Genomic DNA, 18,069 nt, shown 5'->3' on the forward strand with positions numbered 1-18,069 from the left:
TCACAAGGGATTTCCAATCAGGTCAGCCTGTCAGTTTTTCAGGCAGGCCTGATGGGACCTTCCATTCACCCCTATGTAGTGGTGGATGTCAGTGGTGACATGTCCGCTGACACCCGCTGCTATCCGAGCCGATCCTGACTGCCAAATCCAGGTGGATGGTAACCCTATTTGCCATCCATCTGGTGGATCGGATTGGATGAAAACAGGCGGTCCGTTTTCATCCCATCTTCCCAAAGAGAACGGGGGTCTGACAGGTCTGTCTCTGCACAGTGACGGAGCTGTCATCTGCCTGCTCAGTGGGGCGATCCCCCGCTGAGCAAATTGGAGTGCACCAAGCAAGACCGCCCGTGTGAAAGGACCCTTTCAGTATATTTATTTGCAGTCAGAAAATAACTAGCTAATAAATTAAAAGGTAAGTAAAGTAAAAGACACATAAGACCTAGTTAAACCTGTATTTTGACCATGGGTGCCCAAAGCTGTGTGCTCAGCTGTTTGGCCAGTCTTTATTCTCTTTCTCTCCTCCTCTTATTTAATGCAGTAATTGCCTCCCATATTCTAATTCAACATTTGTCTGCCTGTTTGTTAGGGGAAGAGCTGGCCATGTTGGAAGATATGAGTTTGGGTATCATGGACTTGAGGAATGTAACGTTCAAAGTCACTCAGGCCATATCGAACGCATCGAGTGATATGCTACCAGTAATAACAGGAAACCGGTGAGCCGATTTACAATTTATTATATTTATTATATGTTGGTTCTCCATTGGTTCAATTAATAAAACCTGTAGGCTCAGGTCTGTTGGGGATCAGTTTAGACCTTTATATATGGTATCACTTCTTTCTTTATACTTGTAAATGCCTCTCCCTCATTATTTAACAATCCAATGGTAAAGTCTCAGCAGTCAGTAAAGAATATTGTATTGAATAATTAGGGCCCAAGTCCTAGCCTTGAGGGGACATGATTGCAGGGGCAATGTTTTACAGGCTCCTAATATAAAAACATTAAATGCACACTTTTCTTCCTGCAAAAAGATGTGCATTTATAATTTTTTTTTACAAGTAAACTTAGCCTTGAAATTGTCTAAAAACACTCCATGTGCATGAAAATAAAATGTCCACAATGTCTTATGCCGCGTACACGCAAACAGACTTTCTGTCGGAATGAAATGTGACGGACTTTTCGACTGACCTTTTCGATGGAGTTCCGCTGAAATGGACTTGCCTACACACAATCACACCAAAGTTAACGCGATGACATACGACAGGACTAGAAAGTTCAATAGCCGGTAGCCAATAGCTGCCCTTGCATGTTTGTTGGTCTGTCGAACCTGCATACAGACTAGCAGTTTTCTTGATAGGAACTAGTTCCGCTGGAGTCCCAGCGGAAAGATTTGAAACCTGTTCTATTTCTAAAGTCCATCAGATTTTTCGACATAAAAGGTCAGATGAAGCCCAAACACGATCGAATTGTCCAACAGATTAATTCCATCAGAACTTTGCTGTCAAAGTCCGGTCGTGTGTACACGGCATTACTTTTGATTTTCTTTAAAAAGAAGCAACAGCCTGAGCAGAAAAGCTGTCCCCTGCCAGCATGCTGTAGAGAAGGAGCCGTACTCTCTTTAGTGAAGCAATGGTCTCTCTGCAGAGGTCCAGCACACCCGCAGCTGCGTCAGAACTGGAGTTTTCCAATCAGCGCAGAGCATGAGCTTTGCTGGTTTCACAACTAATGCCGTGTACACACAACCGGACAATTCAATCGAGTGTGGGCTTCATCTGTCCTTTTCTGTCAAAATCTGACGGACTTTAGAAATAGAACATGTTTCCAATATTTCCGCCGTAACCAGTTCCTATCGAGAAAACCGCTCGTCTGTATGCAGGTCCGAAGGACCAACAACGACGCAAGGGCGGCTGTTGAACTTCCTTTTTCTAGTCCCATCGTATGTCATTGCGTTAAACAATCAGACTTTGGTGTGATCGTGTGTAGGCAAGTCCCTTTCAGCGGAACTCCATCAGAACTCCATCGAAAAGTCAGTCGAAATGTCCGTCAGAGTTCATTCCGATGGAAGGTCGGGTCGTGTGTACACGGCATTATAGTTCTAAACCTGTAGGAGGTGTGTCTGACCCCTGCAGAGAGACCCTTGCTTCCAAAAGCATGTACCCTGCAGTTTCTTGCAGAGTACAGGCTTTATCGGCTGCAGACCTACAGGCTGTGGCTGCTGTAGAAACTAAACAACATAAAAGACATTTAAAGCCTTTTGTTTTAATGCACCTCAAATTTATTTAGCTGATTTAAACTGAAAGTTCAATTTGGCCTTAAGCCTATGTTAAATCTTTGTGGTGCATAGTGAGCACTTCTACAGTTATACAGACTTATCTTCACGTCATCACTTGTGTGTACACAAAGGAATATTGGTTTCATGGAGATTTGAAAAGATAAGTGTATAAAAATGAATGCAACTGTAATATGCGGTACCTGTAATATGCTTTCCTTTTACATACCTGTGTAACAATTGTGTATGGGAGGAGCTGTTAAAAGTAGTTCTCCGATGCAGCTCTGTTTGGCTGCTCTTTCTGATGGGTATTGGCTGAGCACTCAAAATCCCCTCCATTGTTTCCAAAAGATGGTTTTGTAGTAACCCAAGACATTTTTAAAACCGCCTTAATCTCATTTATTTTCCTGCAGGGATGGCTTTAATGTGCGGATTCCGCTACCAGGCTCTTTGTTTGATGTTCTCCCTCGTGAAATTCAGAGTGGGATGCTGCTCAGGGTTCAGCCAGTCCTGTTTAATGTGGGGATTAATGAACAGCAGACACTGGCAGAAAAGTAAGGCTATATACCAAAGCAATGAATGTACAGAAGATATTTTACTTCCAACAGACTTTATTATGAAAAATGAAAGAGTCCTTGCCATGTGCTGCTTCGAGTGCACTTTGATCCTTAGCATACACTTTGATAGCGCAGGATAGTAAACCTCTGAAACATTAGGAAATGTTCATTCTGCCACCTTTCATTTCAGTTTTTTATTGGAACATTGTAGTAATAATTTGAACGGTCAGTGATGTTGACTTCTTTCATTTAGTTTAACTTTAAATTATATGAAAGAGAGAACATAAAGAGGATATGGGACTTATAAGGTGCAAAAATACACAGAACTGTATATAAAAGAAAAAAATATATACAATTTTTATTAAATGAATTAAATCAATAAAAACAGTACATTCAGTATACTCATAGCCAAGGATGAATGCAAAGCATCCTCTAAATGACAACGGTCTACTGCACACATGTTCAAATTCTCTACATGTTTCCCCATATGGCTTCTTCAGGAAGGAACATGAAGGTTCTTTTAAATATCAAGACCTATATTTTGACAACTCATGTTGTGAGTCTGGTGGCCCACACACAACTGATGAAAACATGACATCCAACAGAGTACCGCAAACACCGTCCAGACTCTCACGAATAATGCCATATTATGTAGTGGTCTGATACAGATAACTTGATTGGAATTATTTAAAAAGTATATTGTTGTTCAAAGGAAAACAGGGATTGCATCATAGATGGAGATAACCTTCAAGGTATTACTCAATATTAAGGGAAAGAGATAGAAAAAAAGGGGTACATCCATATATTAATGCACCATAGTCATCCAAGTCCAATGAGAGAGGATGGAACTGCAGAAATTTCTGGATAGCCTCAAAACAGAAATGCCTGTTTTCCTTTGGCATAAAATGTGAGGCTGCCCAGGATGCCAGCCATAAATTATATGAGCCAAGCTATGTGTATCCATTGAAACACATAGCGCTTGGCAAGCCATGTTCCATGCGCCCTCCCCATAGCAGATTCACAGACAGCTGCAGCATGTCCCTCCCCTACCCTCAGTGCTCTCCTATACAACCTGGAAGTTTGAGGAAGCATTGCAGATGGTCCTGGAGCCAACAGCATGGGGAGCAGAGGTCCGGGTAAGTAAAATAGCTTTTCCCATCCCGTAGACCTAAATGAGCATTTAAACCTTGCAGTGCTGGGGCAGCCTCACTGCAAGAGGGGAAATTTTGTTTTGCTACAGTGAAAATAAACTGGGGTGCAATTTGTTGGCATTGAACGTACAAATCCACCCACCTATTGCATTGTTTTACGCAAAGTTTGTAGCCCTAGCTGTCATCATTAACACCACCTAGAAGGTCTAACCTTGAAAGGGAGTGCTTATGGCACTCTCTGCACCCGGAGCTCCAGTTTATGAGCCATAACTATTTTTTCTGTGCACGTCAGTAAAAGTTGCTGCATCAGTTTGACTAAGTGGTACACTTGCATTACTCATCTGAACCTATATTTTCTATGATGATTGCAGGTTCGGCGATACATCCCTGCAGGAAGTCATAAACAATGAAAGTTTGGTGCGGCTTAATTCATATTATGAGCAGTTCAAAGAAGTCTTACCAGAAGACTGTAAGTTTTACTTATCAATTGTGTAAATGTTCTACTAATTTGCTTCACCCCTTAATTGTGGGATATTGATTACATTTTGCTGAATGCAAAGTGCAGTTAGCAATAGGAACAAATCAGAAGTTGACTTTCATTGTCTGGACTACACAATACTGATGAAAGATAAGATTTGGTTTCTGTTGGTTACTGCAAGTCATTGTTCACTGTATTATTAAATTATTAACAAGACATATTTTTGATGTTTTGTATCTAGTGATTCCAAAATTTGGTCCTATTTTAAAATTTGGTTTCTTACCATCTATTCTTTTTAGGTCTCCCTCGTTCTCGGAGTCAAACATGTCTTCCTGAGCTGCTCAGGTTCCTAGGACAGAATGTTCATGCACGAAAAAACAAAAATGTTGACATCCTTTGGCAAGCTGCTGAGGTATTGAACAACATTTTACAATTTATAGGAAAAGTACTGTGGATGACAATTAGAGTTTGTAAGAAATACTGTATACCATATATATGTGTTTTATCACCTGTGACTGCTTTCAATGCTTCTTTTCAACCCATTTAGATTAAGCCATCTGGGCCTAGAATGCCTGAGCTTTGGCTATCTTTTGGGTCTATAGCAGCCTTTCTTAACCTTTTCAACACAGAGGAACCCTTAGTTCTCCAGTCTCAGGGAACCCCTGCTAAAAATGAGAAATCTACAACTCATGATACATTGGTGTGATGGTCAGTGGGAAGAATGCTCCTTACATTGGCAGTCATTGGGAAGAATTATCTCCTCCTTAAAAAGATCAATGGTGTCGATGGGAACTTATCCGAGAGGCAGAATTGGCCCAATACTGAAGTAACCCCTAGTAACCTCTGGAGGAACCCTGGTTGAGAATCGCTGGTTTATAGGTTTGGCATATAGACAGGGGGGGGGGGAGAGTTAATAAATCTAGCATAGCTGTGCATAGTAACCAATCGGCTTCTAACTTCAGCTTGTTCAATTAAGTTTTGACAATAAGCCTAGGTTCATACTGATGCAGGTTTGAAATTGTGCAAATTCAGCTGAAGCCGCACGATTTCATGCCCGCATGTCAGTCCAGCTGTGTGAGCGATTTCAGAGACATCTGCACGGGTTCATGCACAAATGTCTATTAAAATCTAAGTGCAGGAACTACTTCTGGGAATCAGTGTGATGCCAACTTTGTGAATGGTGCCTTTTGCTGGCAATAGGCAGCGATTTGACATGCAATTTGACACGTCAAATCACATGTTAAAATGGCCGATGTGAACGCGGGATAAAACCTAGAAGCTGATTGGTTATTATGCACAGCTGCACCAGATTGTGTGCACCAGCTTTAGTAAATCTCTCCCTAAGAGAAGGGGTTAGTATAAAAAAACCCACATACAGTGCCTTGCAAAAGTATTCACCCCCCTCGCTTTGGATAAGTCTCTATGAGCTTGCCACATCTGACCACTGGGATTTTTGCCCATTCCTCCTTGCAAAACTGCTCCAGCTCCTTCAAGTTGGATGGTTTGTGCTTGTGAACAGCAATCTTTAAGTCTGACCACATATTTTCTATTGGATTGAGGTCTGGGCTTTGACTAGGCCAAACCAACACATTTACATGTTTCCCCTTAAACCACTAAAGTGTTGCTTTAGCAGTGTGTTTGGGGTCATTGTCCTGCTGGAAGGTGAACCTCTGTCCTAGCCTCAAACCACACACAGAGTGGTACAGGTTTTGCTCAAGAATATCCCTGTATTTGGCACCATCCATCTTTCCCTCAACCCTGACCAGTTTCCCAGTCCCGGCTGAAAAACATCCCCACAGCATGATGCTACCAGCACCATGTTTCACTGTGGAGATGGTGTTCTTTGGGTGATGTGATATGTTGGGTTTGCACCAGACATAGCGTTTTCTTTGATGGCCAAAAAGTTCAATTTTAGTCTCATCAGACCAGAGCATCTTCCTCCATACATTTTGGGACCCCCCCCCCCCCCATGCCTTTTCGCAAACTCAGAACATGCCATTTTGTTTTTTGCTGAAAGTGAAATGTTTGGTTAGTGGTGCCTCTTGCTTAGGTGTTGCAGCCTCTGGGCCCTTTCCAAAAGGTGTGTATATGTAATGACAGATCATGTGACACTTGGATTGCACATAGGTGGACATAATTTCAAAAATTATGTGACTTGGTTGCACCAGAGCTTTTTATGGGCTTCATAACAAATGGGGTGAATACATACGCACACGTATTGGAAAACTGAGTATTTTATTTCTACAAAATAGTTTTATGTATATATTTTTCTAATTTTACTTCATCAACTTAGACTATTGTGTTCTGATCCATCGCATATAATTCGGATTAAAAAAAACATTGAACTAGAGGCTGTAATGTAACAAATGGCTAAAAAGCCGGGGGGGTGAATACTTTTGCAGAGGCACTGTAGTTGTGGTCATAACAATATACTTTGCATCTCAATCAATTTGTAGTAAACATATTAAGCTGTAGTCTCCTGCACCCATACATGAGTTAATTATCTACAAATGTGACCTACAGTGATGTGTGTGAATAATTTAACAGGCAATTTTTAAAGCTGTTTTTTGAACTGTCATATATACAGTTGAAATACATGTATGTGAACTGTCTGTCAAACCATTTTTAATATTGTTCTGCCATTTATTTTTTTGTAGCTGGGCATCCTTGCTGGTAGCACTATGCACTTCAGCCTGTATCAGTGTCTTTGCATTCAACACTTCTGGTGTTTCCTCTTATGCACTGTGGTACCATCCTACAATCCCCTACATCACTAGAGGGCCCAGCAGTCGAAGGGTGGAACCATGGTGCACAGCGGAAGGACATGGGCAGCCAACACTCCCAGAAGTGTTGAATGTCGTAGACACTGATGAAGGCTGCAGCCTGGAATGAACCAGAGGTAGGGGATGCAGGACACCGGAGAGGTTCTTCTTGCAAAAAAAAAAAAAGAAAAACATTTAAGTATTTTTACTATCCTCACAGGGTCACTTTAATGGCCTGTTCATTAAGGGGGTAAATCCTTCTGGGGTTGAAGTGGTAAATTAAATAGTGAAATTTTATGTCTGTCTGGAATTAAGTTTCAAAGGCTAGCCAAGGTCACCTTTTCAATAAAATACACCGTTCAGTCAAGAGACCCCAGCGTGTTAAAAAATAAAATAAAAAATACTGTGTAGTTTTGAAATAATTACCATACCATACCAGTAGGCCATAAGCACATCCTCGAAGCCTCAGTGCTGAGCTTAGTGCTGCTGCTCCAGGGCATGCTGGGATTTTGAATGAAGAGCAGTTGCTCTTGTGATACTGGAGGTTTGGTGCTTAATGTAAAGAACATCTCAAATCAGGGCCAGGAAAGGTCTGATTTTTACAGTGGAAGCTTATGGGAAGGCTTCAGGGATTCCACTAATGGCCTACTGGAAAGCTGTCCATGGAGCCCCTTGATAGAATAGTGTATTTTATTGTAAAGGTGAGCTTGACCTTTCATTTTTTGTAAATAAGCTAAGGTGCAATAGTCACAGAAGTACGTGGCAGCTAAAGATTGAAAAACAGCTCTGTGAATGTAAATGCCCTAAACAGTCTGGGTCATGGGTTTATCATATTTGCATTCCAATTCTTACTTTCACTGTAACTACCATACACACTATCATACAACACTGTGTTTGTAGTGCTGCATAACACAAAAAACATAATCTAATGTGATGAAATGACAACACTGTGTGTTTTCATTTGAGAGGGTCAGACCCTTTATTTACATCAAGGGTTGTCCGTTTCCAGTCAAACCAGGTACATGTAAAATGCTACCGGGCATTTGTTTTTTCGTTCAGTATAACACTAAGACATAGAAAAAAATGTTAGTTTAAACCTGAGGTAGCCCACATGCGAGGTACAGGGGGCTTCAACGACAGCCCCTGACCTCAATAATGGTCCACACGTAATATTCAGTATAAGAATTTAAAGGAGACTGCTTTATGCTACAGATGTGGTTTTAGATTGGAGATATGCTACAGGAGAGAAAAGTTGGGGATGCGTTACATGGGACAGCAAGAGATCCATACCAAAACTATCAGAAAAGGGCCACATGTTTGACATTCTCAGTTTAAACAGTATAGTAAAAAATGGAGGCCCTCCCCTGTTTTCTCAGTTTACTAGTGTTCCGTTTGTTATGTCTTTTGAATTGTTTTTTTGAATAGATTTTTTTTAGAATTGTGTATTCATTATGCTTAACCAGGTATGTCGACGACTCAATGGAGTTCGGTTTACAAGCTGTAAAAGTGCCAAGGATCGTACTGCTATGTCAGTGACACTGGAGCAATGCCTAATTTTGCAACATGAACATGGGATGGCCCCACAAGTCTTTACACAAGCTTTGGAGTGTATGAGAAGGTAAGGCGAGCTTGTTGTTTATTATCGCCTAAGTACAAGAGCTGGATGAGCTACAGATGTGGGCTTCCCAAAAAAAGAAAGGAATAACTACTCCCAGAAAATAAAGATTGTGTACTATGTTTTTATGAATATTTCTAGATGGCAAGAGCATTTTTCTGAAAAACTATTATTTTCATTCTTGTAGAGAAGTAATAAAAATGCAATTTTGATCTGGATCTTTTTTAGATTAGGTTAAAATTTTAGGAATCCTGATCCTAAATGAGTTGCAAAATGCACTTGTGATCACAGTCTGGCTGCACTGATGAAATCCGTAAGAAAGCATTACCTTATGTCCTACAAAGACTGCAGCCATTATTATGATTGGGAACGCATCTGCAGATTATGCTAGTTCACATGCAGCTATACATTGGAGCATAGGTAGGCAACCTATTGTTTCTAGGTGGTGTGGGACTGACAGCCAGCCAAGGTTGCTGGGAGAGGTCGTCAAACCATTCAGGAGCCATAGTTTGCCTACTTCTGCTTCTAAACATCCCAGCTCCTTGTCAGAGCGCTTATAAGGTTTGAATGTTTGTCACGACTTTGCCTCCCCTTGCCATCTCACTTTGTTGATTATGATGTTCCCGCATCAATGTTCTATGTGCAGAAGCAGCTGTGGAATAAAAATATTGAATTAATAAAAGTAGCATTTTATTTAGTCTTAATGTGCCTGTATAAACATAGCATTGACATCTAACCCTGCACTATATTTTCCACATGTAAGGTTTATGATACCAGGCTGCAGCCTTTCCCCCTTTGTAATTTAAAGATGCCCCCCCCAAGCTTGTTCTCCTCTGCCTTGTCTTTGTGTCTGTTTTCATCCTCATTTTCAGTTTCATCTTACCCTTTTTGTTTCGTTCTTTTATTTGACCCTTTCCTAGTTTTAGCACACACACATTTCCTTCAAATTGACTTTATTTGGGGAACACAGATAAGTTTAAATCTTGGGCATTGGTAGCTTAGCTTTTGAGGTCATAAACATCCAACATTGGCAACAAGATAACATATGCCTAACAGGTGGCCATTTTAGTCAATGAGAAAGGGTCATCACAATTGAATTGAGAAGAAAAAGACATAGTGGATTGTATGTTGCTAAGACAAAGTGCTTTCTATTTCTAGATCAACAAAAAGAGAGCAGGGAGGGTTGAAAGAAATCAGAAATTAGTGGGTTAAGGAAGAAAGGAAACCGGTAGGGTACTAAGATAAGAGAAGAAGTTAGTAGGAAGGAGTCTCTCTGTAGCAGTATGTGAATATATCTAGTATAGGCAATGTCAGAGTCGGTCCTGTTTGTATTTAAGTTTGTAAGAAAGTATTTACAGTGTTTTTAAGTCTTTGTACACCATCCAGGGTGACCAAACAAAAAGCCGCTAGCCTTTCCATATGCATTATATAATTTAACCATTCAGGTAGCGTAGGAACTCAAGAGGATTTCCAGTATCTAGGGATAGCTTGGTAAGCAGCGCATATGAAATATCTTACGCCGCATACACACGGTCAGAATTTCGGCCAGCAAAAGACCGATGAGAGCTTTTTGTCAGAAAATGCAACCGTGTGTATGCTCCGGAATTTTGCTGGCTGGATTTCCGCCAGTAAAAGATTGAGAGCAGGTTCTCAATTTTTCTGATCGGAAATTTCCAACCGTTTGTATGCAATTCCGACGAGCAAAAATTCACGCGTGCTCAGATTCAACTACGAGATGGAAGCTATTGGCTACTGGGTACTGTACTTCCTTTTTCTAGTCCCATCGTACATGTTGTACGTCACCGAGTTCTTGACGGTCGGAATCTGGTGTGACCGCGTGTATGCAAGACAGCTTGAGCGAAATCCCGTCAGAATTCTGTCGGAAAACCATCGGAGCTTTTTCCGACCAAAATTCGGATCGTGTGTACATGGCGTAAGAATGGATTTCTTTGCCACTGAAAGTGATTGTGGAAGCATTGTGAGCACCATGAGCTTGGGGGAGTTTACAATGTGTTCTTGATACTATTATAGGCTAATGATCAGTTCCAGAAGTGTCTGATGGGTTGGCAGCCCCACCAAACATGGATGGTATTGCCAGAGATAGTCTGATATCAACAACAGGTAATTTGGGTGGGAAGGGTATACATTCACATTTCTAATGCTACCAGGCATTAGAAATGTGAGTGTATACCCTTCCCACCCAAAGTGTAGTGTAGGCTGTTAAATTAGAGAAGATTTTGAGTACACTTCACTGAGCTCCCCTCTTTGTTGAGCTACTTGTCTCAATGCAAATCTTCTATATCAAGCAGTGTCTCACACATGCATTGTATATTACTATATTACTCTAAAGAGCAGAGAATGTGTAATTCCTTAAATATTCACTGCAGGTACGTTTTCCTATTTTTTTATATACAGTAATGTATTCACCAGCAATTGTTTGGTTAATGTCACTTTAACTGCTTTATAAATATGCCCCCTATATGTTGGTTATTATGTTATTTGGCCTTGTGCAGTATCCCTAATTTAAGGTAGTCTCCTGCCGTAACTGAAAATAGAACTTTGAGATGCATACAGGAGGACAGCCTACATGCTCCTTACTTTGGTTTTTCATATGGTTTTCATCCAGTCCTTGATGTAGTGCTCTAGTCCATCTAAATTATTTTCAGATAAAATTAGAACTCCTTCCAATGCCAGAAAAGAATTCCCAAACCAACCCATAGCAGGCTCCTTTACAGTATCTCATATTCAGAAAGCCTGATACTGAGACATCAGTAAGTCTCCTAGGAAGTATTGGTGAGGTGCTCTCTGGATTCTGGCTGCAGTAGATGAAAGTAAGCTGAACTACTTCTCAAGGAAACCTTGTCACAAGGACTGGAAGTGAAGGGAAATCCCCAAAGAAGTTATAAACAGTTAATTATCAGTAAAACTACAGGCTGTGCCCTGATACTTGAGCATTAACTGGACATTTTTAGGTGACAGCAAAACTTTCTGAGATAACTGAGTCCCTGTGCATGTAGTCATCAGTGGCAGGTGTGTTTAGAATGGTTATTGTTGTCTTGTATAGAATAACCAGTATATACATGTGTGTACCCTAAAAGCATCCCATTTGCTAAGAGTAATAAAAACTGATAGCAAAGTGTTTCATATTTATGTCAGATCCAGCTAATCAGGAAACGGGAATCCCAGGCTAATACTAAGCCCAGAAGGACTCCCACCCCCTTCTGACTCATATACTAACTGCTTCGTAAAAGTAAAATGCTTATTTGTAGCTATTCTCAGAGTGCTCTGGTCCCATCACATAATCTCCCCAGCGCCTGGCTTCAGGGGAGAGAGCGCTGACAACGGATGGAATGCCTGGGCAGTGGCATCACCCATAGGCTTACTATGGGGCATCTGTTGTTGGCTTTCCCTCCTCTCCCCTGAAGCCACCGCTGGGAGCTGATCATGTGACCAGACTGGAACACCCTGAGAATAGGTATGTATAAGCATCTTCCTTCTACAAAATAGTTAGAATGGTGGTTATAAAGGGGGAACCATTTTTGGCTTAGTAAGAGCCTGAAATTCCACTTCAAGCATAATTCACCAAGTCTCCTATAATATTTATTGTGTAGCCCTGCCTAAATTAAGCATAGCCAAGAAAAGTGGGTCAGTGAGTCATTTAGTCATTGGTGATTAGTGTGTATTCCCTCATAAAAATAGGTATTTTTTCTTTAAGCTTGATCTCTGCAGAAGTCACCTGTATCTCTACATTAACTCTCTAGTCCCACCATATAAGTTACTAACATGGTAGTATAAAATGTAATCTTCAAAGCTGAAAGGGTCAAAATCTGTAAAGGTTGTTCATGGTCCGCTTGCATTTCAGATTGCCACTGCTTTGCAGCATGATGATGCATGGTAGCATGGACTAGTGGCTGTCACAACTAGATCAAACATGAAAGCCTACCAGAAATCTGTTTCTTTTACTCTTCACTAGTTTACAATGCTTTTTTCTTATGTTTTTTTTTTCTCTTTCTGTTCTCTCTTTTCTCTCCTTTTTTAATCTGCTAATCTTATTTTACTTCACCTTTATCTGTGTCCTACAAATATACTGTCCATTTCTAACTTGTTCTCTTTATGTTGCGTCCTCCCTCCTGCTTCTTTATTTTCTCCACTGTATGTTTCTGATTTTAATTTCATTCCCATAATCCTTTTTATTTTGCTGCCCCCCCGAACGTTATCCTCTTCACAGCATTGGAACGCGAGAAATAGTCACCCAGAAGAACTTGAGTGGCTTGGTTCCGATCCGAGATTTCAGGCTGGACCCCAGCCTCCTTTACTCTGTCCCTTTGCTAGCGCTCAGCCCTAACTTACTTATAGTGTGGCTCTTCCTCAGCGTAGCATACTTGGTGGCCAGATTTCGTTGCAAATGAAGACTGGGCTGAGATGTGTATACCTGGAAATGTGACCTTCCTGGGGACGGGGAAAGGGACACCCAAGAGAAATGATTGAGCTGTGTCCTAGATCTATGCCTTACTATTTTACATTTGGAGTCTGGAACAGCTCAGTACAATGAAGCACCATTTTTTTGTATATATAGCTTCTTCATGACTACATACCTCATGCCTTGATGCTGCTCTGTATTTAAATCATGCAAATGCAATACATGCAAATATCACTATGTAGCTTACGTACCAACAAATAACAGTATTCTGTTGGGTTTTGAATTGCACCTGCTGTTGCTATTGCACATTTTATGTGACGTGGGGAATACAATGACTCATGTCTGCTTTCCAAAGCAAAGACACTTATCTATTTTTTGATTTTTAGGGCCTTCAATGGCTGTGTAATTGCTTTAGAATACATTTAAATCAACTGAACTCTACAGTGATTGAATCTCCCTCAGATGCATGCTGTTTAAAAAGTATTTTTATGTAAGTTTTTTTAACGCAAAAAAATCTAACTGATCTTCCCAACTTTCTGCCTCCTGTATTTCCTTTCCAATAGTTGCTAGACTAGTCATGCAGTAAAGTCTGCACACCATTGTAATTGCACCATGCCGTGGGGCATCTTTGCTATTTTGAGGTTTAGTACAGCCTCACGAGGAATCCATTGTGAAACCTTTTGGTGTTGACATGGATGATGGGGAAGTGGTATGGTCCAAAAAAGTGCCTTCTGCACAGAACTGAATGATTATTACAGCCTGTGATGCATTATGCTTCCGTTATCCTTTAATATGCCAAAGTTAGTAATGTCTTCGGACAATTCAAATTTATTTCAACTCTATGTACAATAAATGGGGCAAATGCATAACAAATCTGTCGAGAGTTTACGTTTTATGGGATTGGGTGCTGTGGTGGGATTATATATGTACAGTATGCAGCCGATGCTTTTACTAAATTGAGCTTTTGAAAGCTCTGATAATAAAGTTTGCTGTACTGGAGTTTTATGTGCATGATATTCACTGACGTCTCTAATATAGTAGTAGACCATGTGTATCACACTTATTGTTACTATCCAGCAGGACAGTCTTGCATTTTAATATCTCCCTAGTAAATGTAAAAATAGATACGCCGTGCTAAAATACCATCACTGAAGCCATCATGTGATGAAATCGTCATACCCCCACATTAAATGATTGGAGTCTGCTGTTAATTAAATTTTCATGTGCTAAACAGCATGAACATATGCTGGTCAGATGAGCTTTTTATGATATCCTAAAAGATGCATAGGGTAAGGGGGATCTATTATAACTCTGTAAATGTATTATTGTACAACTCTAAGTTTCATGCCAAAACTCTCTGAAGGATGAACAATTGTTTGTAGCATTCTACCAAATTTATTTGTATTTTTTTCCTGTTAAAAAGAAATCTAAGAAGTAACGGACTAGAACCTTTATGCACGAGGTTGTGAATGTTATTGTTATATTTATTTATGTACTAATATATTGTACATCACTTTATGTAAACTATTGGTCCCTACACCCTGGTCTACAGTCCTCAGTACAATCAACTACATAAATACAAGGACCAACTTGATTAAATGCTAGTAATTTTTGGGGTGGAAATCGGAGCACAGGAGGAGTCCCATGCAAACTCCATGCAGTTAATGTCCCTAATAATTAAACCTATCACACTAAAGTTACAATGCAAGATTGCTAAGCACATATCCATCATATTGCCTGCTTGTTCTAATCAATGGATACGTAATTGTATATGAATAAAGAACATAAATGGGCTGAATCCTTAAAATTAAGTGTGGAGTGGAAGCTCCTTCCTTGGCCAGTTCTTGCAGAGAGCATAGACTTTGATGCTCTGTAGTAGGCTGGCCTCTCTTGTGGCAGTTTACTGTATCTGTGGACAGAGGAAACTGAACCTATTAATCTGAACTAGGGCTTGGATGGAAGAAAAGTGAAATAATCTGTTTGGCAGTAGTATTTAGCTTTGCAAACTGGTCTTGTGCACATAAAAATAATCTTAAAGGTGGAGGAAAAAACAAAACCACACTTTAATAATGTGGTTTCCAAATTGCCTAAATTACACATACAATTAAATTCACTAGTCCTGTCTATTCCACTAACTGCCTTTACTCTGAAATCTATACCTGACAATTTGTAACCTCAAACTGTGGGCAAGACATAGGTGCTTCTAACTGTATGTATTGTGACTGGTTTCTTACTGTGTATGCTTCCATATTTTAGAAATATTCTAAGGTCAGAATCAGTGGTAAGTATTTTTGAATGATTTAGTCATACCACTGTTAAACAGTATTAGTAATATTATGGCAATCAATTGGTTTCAGCTAAAATTGAAATATTATGTCTGCATACCGAGCCTGCAATTTGATTCTATATAACAGTGATGGCGAACCTTGGCACCCCAGATGTTTTTGAACTACATTTCCCATGATGCTCAACTACACTGCAGAGTGCATGAGCATCATGGGAAATGTAGTTCCAAAACATCTGGGGTTCGCCATCACTGTTATATAACATGCTACATATATTGGAGCCTGCTACTTCTACAAGCATTCTGCTGATTATATCATGTGCATTAGGCCCCATCATTATGCACCAAATCCTTCTGTCAGTGCTGCTTCCACCACCTCCTGGGCAATAATTTTGAGGTTGCTTCCACTGTAATAAGACTGTACTTTTTTGGCGAACAGTGATTGGCAATCATTTACTACTTCTGTATTATTTCTCATAACCCCGTTACGTTAAGCACAGTGTCATGGGCCATACAGCTGTGTCCTCCAGGCCACATGCAGCCAGCTCTTCACTGCCAGGAAGCATCTTAGAGGTTAGTTCTATTGCAATAACTGTATTATTTCCTTAAAATATCATTGTTTAGAGTTTACTAAATACTGTTAGGAGGCCACAGATGTATCCTCAATAAGTCCTACTCTGTATACTATTTCATGGTGCTTAATACATTAACTAGGTCATAAATGATACACCAAAGGTTACAAAAGCCTCGGTCAGAGTGTTTTTTTTTTTCCCATGACCCATGTGACACATCCTGTCTCTTTATTGGTTGTTTTTGAGTTACAGTATAGCAAAGCTGGTTTACCTTGCTCTTGTCATGCTTTATTTGTGAACATAAAATGCAATACGTAAAACTTTTTATTCCACAAAAAAAAATTCTGCTTGTAAAGCTGGTCTGCACATACCACACTATTAACATGCATTTGCATCCTTTAGCACCCATAGTGTCTGCTTTTGTCTACATTTTCACTGTCTATCCAGGTTTTCGTTTATTTTTTCTGCCTGTTTTCTCCCCAGTGAGGGCTGTCGCCGGGAAAACACCATGAAGAACGTGGGATGTCGCAAATATGCATTTAGCAGTCTGCAGCTGAAGGCTTTCCCAAAGAATTACAGGCCTCCTGAAGGAACGTATGGAAAAGTGGAAACTTAGGTTCTCCCAAATGTTTCCTGGGGTTTCCCATACAACCTCCCGCTGTGTAAATATGAATGAATTCATGCATATATATGACTTATTTTCTTGTTATGTTCTTGGAGACAATGCCTGCATAAACTGAGCATGCACTAAAGGATCATGTGGTACAACGTTAGTGTGACTTCTCACCAAGGCTGCTTAGGAATTGAACACTTGAATACAAGCTTGTTACCGACTTTCCTAAAGAGTTTGAAGGAGTGAGAGAAATCTATTGGCTGCCTTTGCACATGGTTTTAATAACTCCCCATTGAAGTTGCCTGCAGTTAAGGGACAAGTAACACATAGCATGTTTGGACTGCAGCAGTATAATACAGTGAATCGAGCTAATATGGCCTCATGTATGAAAGTGTGCAATAGAACTTGCTTTTAGTGGACTAAGAAAAATAAGGTCGTTTTTGTACATGAGGCCCATAGTTTTTATGTGTTTTAAGTAACTTGGATGAAATGTAGTTCTTATTTAAGGTTATATTAAACATACTGTAATTAAGAAGACCTTGACTTCTTCAGTTTTTCCACACAAGTTTTTTCTTGTGTTCCACACAAGTTTTTTCTTGTGTTCCACACAAACAATTTTTTGCAAGGCAGTTAATTTTAATTCATGCTCAATAGTAGTCATAGCTCATAAACGTCTGTTTTCTAAAGCTCCCACTTGAAAGATGGATGGAATAACTCATAAATACTATGAATTAAATACTTATCACAAGTGTCATCTATGTACTATACAGATGTTAGGGAACACTTCCTTTTTGTGCACAAAAATTTAGCAAATATTCCTATTACCCCCCTTTTCCTTGGTTTTGGATTGGCCTGTAAAAGTGAAATTCCCCATTTATATGTGATTGCCCAATAATGGGTGTGTGAGTAAAAACGGTTGACTGGTAATCGTGGAATATTTAAGTCTAGCTTACTACTGCTCTAACGCCTCACCTTCAACAGTCATGTGACATTGTTTCTTAAAGCTGAACTTCAGGCAAACGGATAAATACACATGTATCTGTTTCACATGCCTTAGAATTTGTATTTCTGTCCATCCAATTCTAAGATTCAATAGCCCTACTATACAGCACAGTCAGATGACACTATTTTCTCTGTTATAGTTAGGCTATCCATTTGTTCAGTATGCTGTCTCTTCCTGTCAGCCTGTTCATTGACAATATATTTGCATGCAGCACAACTTAATTGGCTTGCAGTCCTGTCCTTTCCTTTCCCAATCCGAGTACTGCTCTATAGGAGATTGCAAAAAAGTTTGATTCATATATTTAACAGTAGATGAATTAAAAAAAACAAAAACAAAGCTTTAATGAT

The 18,069-nt window shown here is 39.9% G+C and overlaps 1 protein-coding gene across 10 annotated transcripts in view; it reads left to right on the plus strand.

The window, feature by feature from the left end:
• The window catches only part of INPP4A (inositol polyphosphate-4-phosphatase type I A), a 200,120-nt gene extending 182,864 nt beyond the window's left edge, over positions 1 to 17,256 (plus strand). For 4 of the 10 annotated variants that reach the window (XM_077482756.1, XM_077482759.1, XM_077482760.1 and 1 more), the window contains 6 exons: positions 587 to 713; positions 2,681 to 2,821; positions 4,347 to 4,444; positions 4,753 to 4,865; positions 8,679 to 8,833; positions 16,590 to 17,256. In XM_077482756.1, coding sequence (XP_077338882.1) covers positions 587 to 713; positions 2,681 to 2,821; positions 4,347 to 4,444; positions 4,753 to 4,865; positions 8,679 to 8,833; positions 16,590 to 16,722 — 767 coding nt within the window. In that variant the 3' untranslated portion in view covers positions 16,723 to 17,256. Of the gene's footprint in view, positions 1 to 586; positions 714 to 2,680; positions 2,822 to 4,346; positions 4,445 to 4,752; positions 4,866 to 8,678; positions 8,834 to 13,058; positions 15,695 to 16,589 lie in introns of those variants that run through there. The other 6 variants (XM_077482752.1, XM_077482754.1, XM_077482753.1 and 3 more) reach the window with 4 other exon arrangements.
• The last annotated feature ends 813 nt before the right edge of the window (positions 17,257 to 18,069 follow it).

The sequence above is a fragment of the Lithobates pipiens genome, unplaced genomic scaffold (assembly GCF_037356315.1).
Source record: "Lithobates pipiens isolate NorthernLeopardFrog02 unplaced genomic scaffold, aLitPip1_a1.2 Scaffold_16, whole genome shotgun sequence".
NCBI classification, from domain to species: Eukaryota; Metazoa; Chordata; class Amphibia; order Anura; family Ranidae; genus Lithobates; species Lithobates pipiens.